Consider the following 14,431-nt stretch of genomic DNA (forward strand, 5'->3'; position numbering starts at 1 on the left):
TTTGCCATCTCTTTCAGTATAGGATAATTCAGCCTGCAATCTCTATCCATTAAAGTTCTGTAAATAACCCTGAGCACATTCTATGACACTCGGCATTGTGTGAATGATTCTGTTTCTAAACACCTTGAGCTTACATTGTTTAGATAAAGATGCCACTGTGCTCCTCAGTAATTGTCCACGTTTTGAAAAACAAGAGCCACTCTGCATGGAATGTAGACCTGGAATGGAAAAAAACAAATCAGAAAGACAGGTAAAATGTTAGCAAAGGGTATATTTTTACAAATAACCAGAATATCGGTAAATTCCTATTGTGTGAGTGTTGTAAGAAAAAAGTAAGAAAAGTGAAGCGTTAAGTGAAGTGGTAAATGTTAACCACTAGAGTGCAGCAAGTCATCTAGAAGAGCTGAAAAAACAAAAGTATTAAATTGTGCTTTCAGTAAGAGGACTAGAAGGTGTGGTGTTATCACATCTCTTATAATCTATAATTTGCAGCTAAAAAAGGAAAAAAAAAAAGGTTCAGAGCAACAAATTAGATTGGTTGAGTAACATGGCAGATTACCTGTGTTTTGTTGTACACTACAGAACAGAAGCATAACAAGCCTTTTAATTGAAAGTCCATAAAAGAGGAGCCTGGCCTTTAGTTGCTGGTACAAGAATAGTATATTAGTACAAAAAAAGTAAACTAATGCCCACCCAAATCACAACAATGGGGCATAAAGGGTTAATTACATAAATAAGGGTGCTGAAACCATAGACTGGGTTTCCTCAAGAAAACCCTAAGAATAATACACTCTAAAAAATAATAGGCATCTAAATTTTTGAATTTTATACTTATGAAAGGAAGTATCATATAAAGACATAACAGTAAATCAAAATACATGAAAAAGTTCATCTATCTAGACAAAGGAAAAAGCTCAGCTACAAGCATCAAATACATTTCCATTAACACACGGAGGAGACCCAGGCACAAAGTACAGCAATTATCAAACATGGCTGGAAGGTGGTGGTAGATCTCACTTGAGAAAGGGCTTTTTTTTTTACTATAACCACATCCTGTCCGGCCGCTTTTTATAAATGGCAGGACGGCGGCAGTCCAGGGGCGGGTTGCCGTTCATAAAAGGCACAAGCCTTTTCAAGCTGTGCGCGCTCCCTGGGAGCGCGAAGCACCGCGATCCGGTGCCCTCCGGACACAGTGGAACACCGATCGTCATAGGGGACCTCTGTACGAGGTCCCAATCATGTGATCACTGATTGGCCAATCAGTGATCACATGCAGAGTAGTAAGAAAGATGTCACATGGTACAAGGCTATTCACAACAGCCTTGTACCATGTGACAAGCTGTGACCAATCACAGCTCACACAGAATTTCTCAATGGCTGCAAGAATGCAGCCAGAGAGAAGGAGAAATGATTGCTTTTACATCCTTTATGGGTGTAAAAGCAATCAGTGTAAAAAAAAAAAAAAATCTTCATCACTCCCCACAAGTAGTACAGTGTCACCAAAAACAAATAATAATATAAAAATAATATGTGTAAAAAAATGTTTAAAAATTATAATTTTTGGTTATAAACTAATTTGGGTTATTTTTTTTTTTTATTAAAAAGATAACTGAATACATTTTGGCCAAGATTTATGATGAAATATTTGCAAAATTTTATAAGAAAAACTTTTTTTCAAAATTTTTTGACATTTTCATTTATATAGCAAAAAAAATCAAAATCCCAGTGGTGCATAAATACCACCAAAATAAAGCTTTATGTCTCACAAAAATGCTAAAAAATTCATATGGGTACAGTGTTGCATGACCGCGCAATTGTCATTCAAAATGTTATAGCGCTGAAAGCTGAAAATTGGCCTGGACAGGAAGGGGGTGAAAGTGTCCGGACTTGAAGTGGTTAAACAGTCGTGATTCCCACCTTCACCTGACCCTGATTGTCTGCATGCCAACAGATGTTTTTTTCTTCTGGTATCTATCTATGTGTATTGATGTTTGTTAATTGCTAGACCTTTAGGCCTCATGTACACTGAACATTTTACCATCCCTCCTAGATGCCTTTCCTCCCGGCAGCAGATTTTTAGCACACAAAATGCTTGAAACCTAAATGTAAATGTGTTTAGGTGGGTCATTAATTTCATTATTCGTTTAATTGGCCAGAATAATAATTTATTCTGGCCATTGAAATAAATTAAGGCTCAAGTGCTAAACGCACCTAGTGTTAATGCGCATTTAGATGAATCAAACATTTCTTTCTGCCAAAACGCTGCTGCTCCTGGGCACACCGGCTGTGGATTTTTTTTCTGCCTCTAAACGCCACAGAAAAAGCCAGATGTCCTTTACCGCCAAATTAAAAAAAGTTCAATGTGCATGAGGCCTTAGCCTGGATCTCCACATTGTTCTAATGAAAATATGTATGCTACTTGTAGCTTAGAGTTTGCCTCTGTCTACATCAGAGTTTCTCAAGCAGGGTTGCAAGGAACCTCAGTGTTCCTCCAGACGTTGCTAGGGGTTCCTTGAGCAATTTCTGCCTCTCAGATAAGTTCCCACTGACAGCAATGATCTTTTTAGCTATTTGTAAGGGGGTAATTCTTTCCAATGACCACAAGTGTAAGGAGCATTCTCCCACTGAACATCACACTAATGCATCATGAGTTGTAGATATAGTCATTGGTAGCAGGGGTTTCCTGAGACCAGAAAGTTACTTCAAGGGTTCCTCTGTGTTGAAAAGGTTGAGGAAGGCTTAGATCAGTGGTTCTCAACCTGTGGGTCGCGACCCCTTTTGGGGTTGAACGACCCTTTCACAGGGGTCGCCTAAGACCACCAGAAAACACATATTTCTGATGGTCTTGGGAACCGAGACACCGCTCCTCTATCCGTCTCCAGGCGGGTCTGCCCTAATGCAGATACGCCCACATACTCTGTTAAAAGCAGCTACTGTGTTGAAAGCAGCAGTATTGGAGGTAAAACGACACTTCATGAATTATAATTACTGGGTAAATGTAAAAACATGTACTGTAAAATCATCAACTATTGCAAAAAAAAATATCTGTACCATGGGAACGTAATCTGGATGCTGATCGGTCTTTTTATATTCAGCTGTGGTTGATGTGAATACTGCCCCCTTGTGATAGTAATTATGTTTTAATTATGTTCAATTTGTAACAATGAAAATACATCCTGCATATCAGATATTTACATTACAATTCATAATAGTAGCAAAATTACAGTTATGAAGTAGCAACAAAAATAATTTTATGGTTGGGGGTCACCACAATATGTGGAACTGTATTAAAGGGTCGCGGCATTAGGAAGGTTGAGAACCACTGGCTTAAATAGAGGAACTGTGGGGAGATTCTGTGCATGTAACTAGATTTACTGTTATGTATTTATATGATGCTTCTTTTCATAAATATATGAAGTTCAAACGGTTTTCTGGTTGGAGTGAATATTTATTTAGAGTGAATATAACAGTCTACACACCCCTGTTAAAATGTCAGGTTTCTGTGATGTAAAAAATGAGACAAAGATAAATAATTTCAGAACTTTTCCACCTGTAATGTAACCTATAAACCGTACAACTCAGTTGAACAACAAACTGAAATCTTTTAGGTGGAGTGAAGTAAACATAAAAAACTAAAATAATATTGTTGCATAAGTGTGCACACCCCTAAACTAATGCTTTGTTTAAGCACCTTTTGATTTTATTACAGTTCTCAGTCTTTTTGGGTATGAGTCTATCAGCATGGCACATCTTGACTTGGCAATACTTGCCCACTCTTTCTTGCAAAAACACTCCAAATCTGTCAGATTGTGAGGGCATCTCCCGTGCACAGCCCTCTTCAGATCACCCCACAGATTTTCGATCAGATTCAGTTATGGGCTGTGGCTGAGCCATTCAAAAACTTCAATCTTCTTCTGTTGAAACCATTCCTTTGTTGATTTGGATGTATACTTTTGGTCGTTGTCATGCTGAAAGATGAAGTTCCTCTTCTGCTTTCTAGCAGAAGCCTGAAGGTTTTGTGCCAATATTGACTGGTATTTGGAACTGTTCATAATTCCCTCTACCCTTACTAAGGCCCGAGTTCCAGTTGAAGAAAAGCAGTCCAAAGGCTGCCACCACCATGCTACATTGTGTGTATGGTGTTCTTTTGGTGATGTGCAGTGTTGTTTTTGAGCCAAACATATCTTTTGGAATTATGGCCAAAAAATTCAACCTTCGTTTCATCAGAACATAACACATTTTTCCACATGCTTTTGGGAGACTTCAGATGTGTTTTTGCAAAATTTAGCCGGGCTTGGATGTTTTTCTTTATAAAAAAGAAAAATCTTGCCACTCTACCCCATAGCCCAGACATATGGGAGATTATTGTACCACACAGCCAGTACCTGCCAGATATTCCTGCAGCTCCTTTAATGTTGCTGTAGACCTCTTGGCAGCCTCCCAGACCAGTTTTCTTGTTTTTTTTTTATCAACTTGGAGGGACGTCCAGTTCTTGGTAATGTCACTGTTGCACCACATTTTCTCCACTTGATGATGACTGTCTTCGCTGTGTTCCATGGTATATCTAATGCCCTGGAAATTATTTTGTACCCTTCTCCTGACTGATACCTTTTAACAAAGAGATCCCTCTGATGCTTTGGAAACTCTCTGCGGACCATGGCTTTTGCTGTACGATGCGACTAAGAAAATGTCAGGCAAGTCCTACTAGAACAGATGAACTTTATTTGGGGCTAATCAGAGGCAGTTTAAACAATGTCAGGTGTGTACTGACTCCTATTTAACATGATTTTGAATGTGATTGCTTAATTCCAAACACAGCTACATCCCCAGTTATAAGAGGGTGTGCACACTTATGCAACCACATTGTTTTAGTTTTTTATGTTTACTTCTCCCCCTAAAATATTTCAGTTTGTTTTTATATTGAGTTGTACAGTTTATAGGTCACATTAACCATTTGTCGTCAAGAGAATTTACTCCCCTTCCTAACCAGGCCATTTTGTTGCATTACGGCGCTGTGTTACTTTAACTGACAATTGAGCGGTCATGCAATGCTGCAACCAAATTAAATTTACGTCCTTTTTTCCCATGAATTGAACTTTCTTTTGGTGGTATTTGATCAAATGTACGTTTTTTTCTTTTTTGCGCTATAAAAAAAAAGACCAACAACTTTGAGAAAAAAAAAACAATATTTTTGTATGAGCTAATTTAAAACCCTTCAAGTACTAATGCTAGACATACAGTACATGTGAAAATTCCATAAATATTTTTTAAAGCGGTTGTAAGTAAAAAACCATCTGTGCATCAGTGTCCCCAGCCCCCTCAATACTTACCTGAGCCCCATCAAAATCCAGCGATGAGCAAGACAGCCTCAGCTATCCTGGGTCTCTGCCTCCTCATTGAATGAGACAACAAGCGGGAGCCATTGGCTCCTGCTACTGTTAATCACAACCAGTCAGCCAATGAGAAGAGGGGGTGGGGCCAAGCAGTAGCTCCATGTGTGAATGGCACACAGAGCAGCGGGCACCCCCATAGCAAGCTATAGAACTCTAAAAGAAGAAAATTATGTGAAGTTAAACGCCAACTAGGAGATCTGAATACATATCGTAAAGTATCTGAAAATCCATTCCCCATCCTGGTTAAAAAACGTACCTCTATGTTATCTCTAGGGAAATAAGCTAAATTACTCACTAGAAAAGTACTTGAGGGTAGATGAATTTAACTATCCAACCTTCTATGTATCATATTTTTCGCTCCATAAGACGCACCTTTTTCCCCCCAAAAATGGGGGAAAATGTCTGTGCAGCTTATGGAGCGAATATGGAGCGCCCGGCCCAGTATTCCCCCCGTCGCTGCCGCCGTGTTAGAATACCGGGCCGGCTGCTTGGCTCTTTTGTGCAGCAGAACCTGCTCCTCGGTCTCACTCATCAGCACTAGTTTCACCGACTGTCTTCTCTCCCCGGTGCCGGCATCTTCAGTGTGGACACCTGGCTGTGACAGCTTGCGGCTCAGAGCCGGGTGCCCACTGCGCATGCACAAGAAGCGCTGCGCTTTGTGAATGGCCCCATAGCCTTCTGGGACCTGCCATGTGTCCCAGAAGACTACAGGGAAGGAGGACAACTTCCTCTTCCGATCGCCTTGGCAAAAGCGGAAGTGGGAATGTGTACCTGTCAAATTCGGGTACCCGCTCCCCAAAGGTCTGCAGTCCCTGGTCATCCCCTGCACTATGTCCGCAGTCCCTGGTCATCCCCTGCACTATGTCCGCAGTCCCTGGTCATCCCCTGCACTATGTCCGCAGTCCCTGGTCATCCCCTGCATTATGTCGGCAGTCTCTGGTCATCTCCTGCACTATGTCTGCAGTCTCTGGTCATCTCCTGTACTATGTCTGCAGTCTTTGGTCATCTCCTGTAGTACATCCGCAGTCTCTGGTCATTTCCTGTACAGATTTTTTTCTTGTTTTCCTCCTAGGAAAATCTAGGTGCATTTTATGGAGAGAAAAATATGTTAATACCTAAAATCCACAAGGACTTACGAAATCCACCAGATCAGCCAATAGTCTCAGCTATCAATGGACCCCTTGAGAGAACAGGTAAATATGTAGATTTATTTCTTAAGGAAATGATTCAGAATATAAAATCTTATGTCAGAGATACAAAGGATGTTCTGGCAAAAATTCAGGAACTCGTAATCGATGGCGATTCCATTCTAGTGGGAGTGGACATTGAATCTCTCTATACGTCCATTCCCCATGAATGTGGACAGAAAGCCATCTGCTACTTTCTGGAGATGTATTACCCCAATATGGGCGGGCAATACGAATTTATTGTTGAACTTTTGGATTTTGCTTTGCATAACAATTTCTTTCAGTTCAATAATAGCTTCTATCAACAAATTAGAGGCACTAGTATGGGAGCACCATGGGCCCCAGCATATGTCTGCCTACATTTGGGGTACTGGAAAGAGCAGCTAGTATACAGATCATCATTATTTCTAACTCATGTTAAAATTTGGTTGAGATATATCGATGACGTATTTCTTGTTTGGGAAGGGAGTGTTGAGGATTTAAATCTATTCATATGGGCAGCACAGTGGCTAAATGGTTAGCACTTCCGCATGGCAGTACTAGGGTCGTTGGTTCGAATCCCAGCCACAGCACCACCTGCCTGGAGTTTGCATGTTCTCCCTGTGACTGCGTGGGTTTCCTCCGGGTGCTCCAGTTTCCTCCCACACTCCAAAGACATGCTGGTAGGTTAATTGGCTCCTGTCTAAATTGTCCCTAGTATGTATATGTATGAATGTGAGTTAGGGACTTTAGATTGTACGCCCCTTGAGGGTTAGGGACTGATGTGAATGTACAATATATACTGTATGTAAAGCGCTGCGTAAATTGACGGCGCAATATAAGTACCTGAAATAAATAAATATTCATACAGGAATTGAATTACAACACAATGAATATTAAACTTACATCTATGATAGATTTAAAATCGCCTTTCTAAAAAGGTGTTCGAAAAACATTGGAGGATACTCATGGAATGCCCTAAACTAAGAAAATTAGTGATTACCCACAGATGGTGGCGAGGAGAGCTCCAAATCTTGGCAACCTTCTAATCCATTCTGACTATAACCCTATAGAGCAGATCACTTGGTTATCCTCACGTTCAAAAGGAATGTTTAGCTGTCGTAAATGTCAGATGTGTAGATATGTTGACCACACAGACATATTTTCAGATTCTGACAATAATGTTCAATATAGAATTCAAAGTCGTATTAATTGTTCTACATCTAAAGTGCTCTATATGTTAACTTGCCCATGTAATAAGATTTACGTGGGGAAAACGAAGGCAACTTAAAATACATATAGGTGAACATTTTAGGGATATTAAGTCAAAAGAACCAGATAGTAACCTGGCTCAACATTTCCTGATATTCCATGGTAGTAAGTTGGAGGGGACCAAAGTAAAGGGTTTCTATGCCCTTAATTCCCATTAAGAGGAGATTTTGATAGGGAATCGTTAAAATGCGAAAAACATTGAATTTATAAACTGAATACTCTGTATCCTAAAGGGTTAAATGTGGAATTAGATCTCCAAGTCTGTCTGTAAAACTAAAAATTGGGATCTTAGGGATTTTAACGGATCCCATGAAAGTCAAATACCTTGTATGCTAGTATTGCATATTTCCTTTTCTTTTATTCACTCTAAGATTATTATTTCATTTACCCTTTGATTCACCTAAAAGTGTGTAGAATGAATGTACTGATGTTTTTAATGAAATACCAACGGCTGTTAGCAGCATATGACTGACATAAATGGGCAGGGTTGCCTGCTATAAATGATCATATTAACTTGTCTCCCATTGGTCCTGATGAAGCTGAGTGAGACACGCCCATCGGTGAAACACATTGATGTCATATGTTAGTGACGTCACAGCTGGCCGCATTCACTGAGTCTACACACCTTGTTCCGGGAGGTGACACGAGGAGTCACGGCAACTTTCCAGTGCAGACCACTGACGGACGGCACACCTATCTGGAGGCAGGGCTCTGCCTGTAAGAGTCCCGATAAGGCGGCTGCCATACAAACTCCCCTCAAGGAATTGTCCATCCCTGGAAGGCTGACCTTGTTTTCAAGTGGCCAAGCAGGTGTTGAGTTGTTACACTCCACTCATACCTGGACGACACCGCACTTCACACTACGGATACAACTACGCTATATCAATTACCTATTGATCCTGTGAGGTTATCATTACTATCACTGCATGACGTGCATCAAAGTCATTAATACTTATTTCAGCAACCTGCTGAGAAGATGAGGTTTCATCCAAGTTTGTCGCCACTTCTACAAACATCTTTGAATATCGACTCTGCTTGCCTTGATTTATTACCAGGAACTGCTTTACTAAGTGACTTATCCCATATCTGGGCCTGTGATATTTCACATATTGTGATAGGCTTAGATTTATATCCATTACAGCATATTGCCAACATATATACAGTTGGTCTATTTGCACTGATTTACAATTCATCTGGTTTACAAATTTATTCCTGTGGTGCACCCCGATGTGTTTGCTGTTTTGGCAGAAGACAATTTAGTTGCTGCCCATTCAGCATTCCATGCACTTTGGCCTAGCCATGATGTCTCTTTTTTATTTTTGTTTTTAGGTTGTACTGTGTATACTGTCTACAGGTGAGGTGATGGTTATTGTGCAGTCTTCATTAAACTGTTTGATACTGCAATTTTGCTAATAAAAGCATTACATGATTACATGTTGGTGTACCACCTTGTCCTTTATGTAATCGCTTTTTTGTGAACACTCTGTTCATATTGTTCTTTTTTTCATAAGGTTACTGGACAGTACCTATTTCCATTAGTGGTACCCACAAACATTTATGCCTCCATTCAGCTTGTTATTTATAGACGCACGCAGACCCCTTTGCAACTTCACAATCCTCGCCAGCGACCCCAGCATTGACGGTGGGCACCTTGGAAGATAAACTGCAAGTATGTTTGTGTAACATTACTGCCACTATCTCTGCTGAAGTTGAGAAATTGGCCCAGGAGCTTAGGGGGGAGATTACTCAGATAGGTGACCGTACAGACCATCTTGAGACTAAATTTGACTAACTGGTACAATATGTCCATGTTCTGGAGGAAGATGATGCCAGCCTGAAACATTCTGTGTCTCAATTACAGCTTACACAGGAAAATTTGGAAAATAGGGAGCGCCACCAGAATATTCGTATTCGTGGCAAATCTGAAACAGTCTCTGATTCTCAACTCCAACGCCACCGGTTGTCCCTATTCACCACTCTAGACCCTAAGGTCCCAGAGGTTGATTGGTGGCTGGATCGGGCCCAAAGGTTGTTAGGTCCGAAACCCTCCAAGGGCACAAAACCTAGGGCTGTTATCGTACGATTTCATTACTTTGACTGTAAAGAAGCCCTGCTCTCTTCTACTCGTAATAAGCCCTCTTTGGAATTCAAGAGAGACAGGCTCCAAATGTTCAGTGACTTATCTCCCATCACCCTGGCCAAAAGACGGGTCCTGAAGCCGGTCACCATTCATCTCCAACAGCATCAAGTTCCTTACCAGTGGAGGTTCCCCTTCAAGCTCTTTGTCTCCAAGAATAACACCCAAGTCACACTCCGTGACCTACATGAAGTAGACTCTTTTTCAAATAGCTGGGGCTCCCTCCCTTGCTGGACGAGGCATCTCCGCTACCTCCAATCCCATCCTGATCCTCCATCGCACTGTGGAAGATCTGTACACCAGCTAAACCTGGAAGGAAGCGCTTCCCTTGCACTCCTCAAAGTCCAAGACTTCCTGGTTTGATGAGCTCTGCCACTTGATGCTCTTGTCTGGAGGGTCTCCTGCCCTCTTAATTGGTCTACTTTTTCTGTGTGCCTTAACAAAGTTTGTATTACTATGTCTTAACTATAAACATTTTGCATTTTTCTGAGGTAGGCATCTGCCATAATGGACCAGTTGCCGTGTCGACCCCTGGAACGCCAGGCCTTGACGACTCGGGATATTTTAATTTTCCTGGGTGTATATCTTTGATGATATCTTTGTTTCTAGCTGTGATCCTTTGTTTTGAGTGATATATTTCATTATATACCCATGCAACAGACTCCTTGCCTTGTTAATTGCCTGGTTCTCTATCTCTGTTGTTTTCTGTTTACCTCATGGATGATAATTTTCTTGCATACTCCGGTTACGCAGCTGATATACCTAATGTTGTTTTATGATGACTTTAAGGCTGTTGTCATATAATGTCAAAGGTCTTAACTCCATTCCAAGATGGTGGATGGCTCTGAAGGAGTTCAGATCCTTGGGAGCAGATATTATATTTGTTCAGGAAACTCATTTCAAACAGGGTGGCTCTTTTCGTTTCGCCTGTAGGAACTTCCCACAGTCCTATTCAGCTTTTGACCCCTCTGGGAAAGCTGGAGTGGCTGTATTGATTTGGAAAAACTCCCCCTACGGGTCTCCTCCTCCAGGGGTGACCCACTGGGTCGCTATGTTTTATTGGAATGTATGTATAAGTGTTCCTGCTTGTCCTTTTGAACCTGTATGCACCTAATTCTGGTCAGCTGACATTTCTCTCTCAAACGCTAGACAAACTGTACTTGCTATCTACTCCACACATGATCAGAGGAGATTTTAACTTGATTATGTCTCCTCACAAGGATAGGAAGATTCTCTTTGCATCTACTCCCTCGAAAAGGCAATGTTCCTCTTCAAAAGCTTTCCGTAAACTGATAAGGGAGCATCGCGTTTTTGACGCCTGGCAGGTTAGGCATCCTCTCCATAGACAGTTCACATTTTACTCTACTCCCCATTGCGTATCTTCACGAATAGATAATTTTTTTGTCACCGCCCCCCTGATCCCCTTTTTGGTTTCTTCCGAGATCAACCCTATAACTTAGTCAGATCATGCTTCTCTAATGCTTAATCTCCTTTTTCCTACCTCTCCCCCTAAAGTCTGTCACTGGCGCCTCAATGAGAGTTTTCTGCATTCAAACCTTCGGGAGGAACTCTCTCAGGGGCTGGATGCATATTTTCAAATGCAATGTTGGTTCAGTTGCCTCATCTGCAACCCTATGGGAGGCTCACAAGGCTGTCTTTAGAGGCCTTTGTATCTCTATGGGCACTCGTTTAAAGAAGGCCTCGGTAAGCACCAGACAATCCCTTTTAAGACAACTGTCCTTAGCCGAAGGACGGCTCCTAGACAAACCGTCTATCGCTCGGCTTCGGAAAGTATCCCTCCTGCGTGACCAAATCTAAGCCCTTGACCTCCACAAAACTGCCCAGTCCCTTGCCTGGGCTAAGCAGAAATTCTATGAATTCTCTAACAAACCACATCACGTGTGTAAATAGTCTCCCTCACTGCCAGGTCACCTACTCCATTCGGATGGCAGACCCACATATGACCTGCACGTAATGGCTACAGTTTTTGGGGAATATTATGAGATGCTATATAGTTGCCTAGCCCCTGATGTCCACCCCCCCCCTCCAGAAGGTGGCTTTTGATGCTTTCTTCAACCCCTTGCGTCTTCCAGGTTTGTCACCTTCTGATGTCTTGGCTCTAGATGCGGACATCTCCTCTGAGGATTTACTAGATGTTGTCATCTAGTACACTGCCCTACACACAAATCCCCAGGACCGGACGGTCTTTCTTACTCATACTACAAGAATTTTATAGGCACCCTGGCCCCCCATCTTCTCTCCTTGTTCCAAGATCTTTCGAAAGGTCTGCCCCCACACGATTTTACACGCGCATACTAGGAGGACTATTGATTTGATCGATCTTGTTAATAAGTCCTCGGCTCCTGCTCTCTTGTTGAGCTTAGACGCCCAAAAAACATTTGACCGACTTAGCTGGCCTTATATGTTTCTGGTCCTGGAGAGATTTGGGTTTAGCAGCCTATTTATGGCAGCCCTGAAAGCTCTATATTCCACCCCCACCTCCCAGGTCAAATTAGCATCATTCTTGTCCCCCTACTTCTGGATGTCAAACAGTACGCGCCAGGGATGCCCGCTTTCCTCCCTGCTGTTTATCCTCTGGAACCCTTGGTCATCGCCATTAGATCCAACCCGAATATACAGGGGATACGCACTCACTGTGATTTTAAATTATCCCTGTTCGCTGACGATATCTTACTGACACTGACGGAGCCTCAAACTTCCTTACCTGTTTTGCACCATACTTTACAACTCTTTGGTGCCTTGTTGGGATATAAAGTTAATGCGTATAAAACTGAAGAACTACCACTCCATATCTCACCTGTAGTCCAATTCTCCCTTCAGTTAAACTATCCTTACTGGTGGTGTCCTCACTCCCTGAAATATTTGGGTACCAACCTTACTTCCTCATATCACTCCATTTATGTGGGTAACTTCCCCCCTCTGTTCCATGCAATTTCCCAGTCCTTAAAATCCTGGGATACTCTTCCAATCTCTTTCCTTGGACAGATTAACGTACTAAAAATGACTATATTGCCCAAGCTTCTGTATCTGTTTGAAACACTTCCTGTCCCTATCCCCATGCCCAAATTGCACTCTCTTCAGAAGTTTTTTCTCCGTTTCATCTGGGAAAACAAATTGCACTGGATTGCCCGCACTGTTCTTCTTTCTCTTCGATATAGGGGGGTCTGGGGGCTCTAGACATTGTAACATACTATTTATCTACCCACCTCCGGACCCTTGTCTCGTGGTCCTCCAAGCACTCCCCTAATAAATGGACTGAGATTGAATCACTACAACTCAGTCCAACGCACCCTTGGTCTCTATGACCAATGCTGACATATCATCTCACAAACGTTTCCTGCTTGGACCCATGCAGTTCACATTATCTATATGAAGGAGGTGTAGGGTTAGATTCACCCAAGGCTCCAAGTATTTTCCCTTGAACAATGTCATTTTCAATCCAAACCTCCCGGATAGTCTGGCCATGGCTCGTCTGCGTCCTTGGGCTGAGGCCAACCTATTCCAATTGCGACATTTGGTCAATCCAGCGACTCGCAAGCTTAAATCTTTTCCTGATGTTTAAAAAGCCGCTCATATGCCACTCCACCAGTATTTTGTTTATCTACAGATATGTCATTTTTTCTCCTCCAAAGCCTCTTCTCTGACTCGAGATGCCTACTCCTTTTGAGCATATCTGCATCCAAGGCCCATACCAACGGGGCATAATTTCCGCCACGTATAAGCTGCTTTTAGATGCCTGCCCCCTTTCTACTAATATTCACCTTTATATGCGTAAATGGCCCCGACTCCTCCAATGAGATATTGGTTTAGATCAATGGAACAGGATTTGGGAAGCCACCTCTAAATCTTCTATATATGTAGTATATAAAGAAAATACTTATAAAATTCTGATGTTTTTGTACAGGACTCCTGAGGTTCTTTATTCTCGTAACCCAAATGTTTCTTCTGCCTGCTGGCGTTGTGGCAAGGAAACTGGCAATCTCTTCCACATTTATTGGAATTGCTGGTCCATTGCGCCTTTTTGGAGAGAGGGCCTTACCCTATTGTGGTTACTTTTGCGGGCTCCTATCCCATTTGAGCCCATTCACTTTTTGCCGGGCCTACCTTTTTCAGATCTCTCCAAATATGCACGGAAACTTTCCACTCACATTTTAACGGCAGCCAGGAGAACCATTCCCATGCATCGGCTTTCTTCTATACCCCCCATGTTGCTGGAATTGATGAAGGTTATAGCAGATATTAGAAAGATGGAGTACCTAATTGCTTTACACGCTGATTCTGTTCCTGCGTTTTTATGTACTTATGAACCTCTCATCGATGAGCCTATTTTTTGGCTTTCTCTCCTTTTACTTTATGTTTACCTACGCAACTTGTTTATTGTAAATATTTGAAAATTAATGAAAAGTTAATTACAAAAAAAAATAATAATAATAATTAACCCT

At 41.8% G+C, this 14,431-nt stretch overlaps 1 protein-coding gene across 5 annotated transcripts in view; it reads right to left on the minus strand.

The window, feature by feature from the left end:
- Positions 1–14,431, minus strand: part of GBE1 (1,4-alpha-glucan branching enzyme 1) — a 221,155-nt gene that overhangs the window by 14,965 nt on the left and 191,759 nt on the right. For all 5 annotated transcript variants that reach the window (XM_089682912.1, XM_089682913.1, XM_089682915.1 and 2 more), the window contains exon 17: positions 135–218. In XM_089682912.1, coding sequence (XP_089539038.1) covers positions 165–218 — 54 coding nt within the window. In that variant the 3' untranslated portion in view covers positions 135–164. The remainder of the gene's footprint in view (positions 1–134; positions 219–14,431) is intronic.

This window comes from Staurois parvus, unplaced genomic scaffold (genome assembly GCF_062004578.1).
Source record: "Staurois parvus isolate SC_StPar_1 unplaced genomic scaffold, SC_StPar_1.0 ptg000299l, whole genome shotgun sequence".
NCBI classification, from domain to species: Eukaryota; Metazoa; Chordata; class Amphibia; order Anura; family Ranidae; genus Staurois; species Staurois parvus.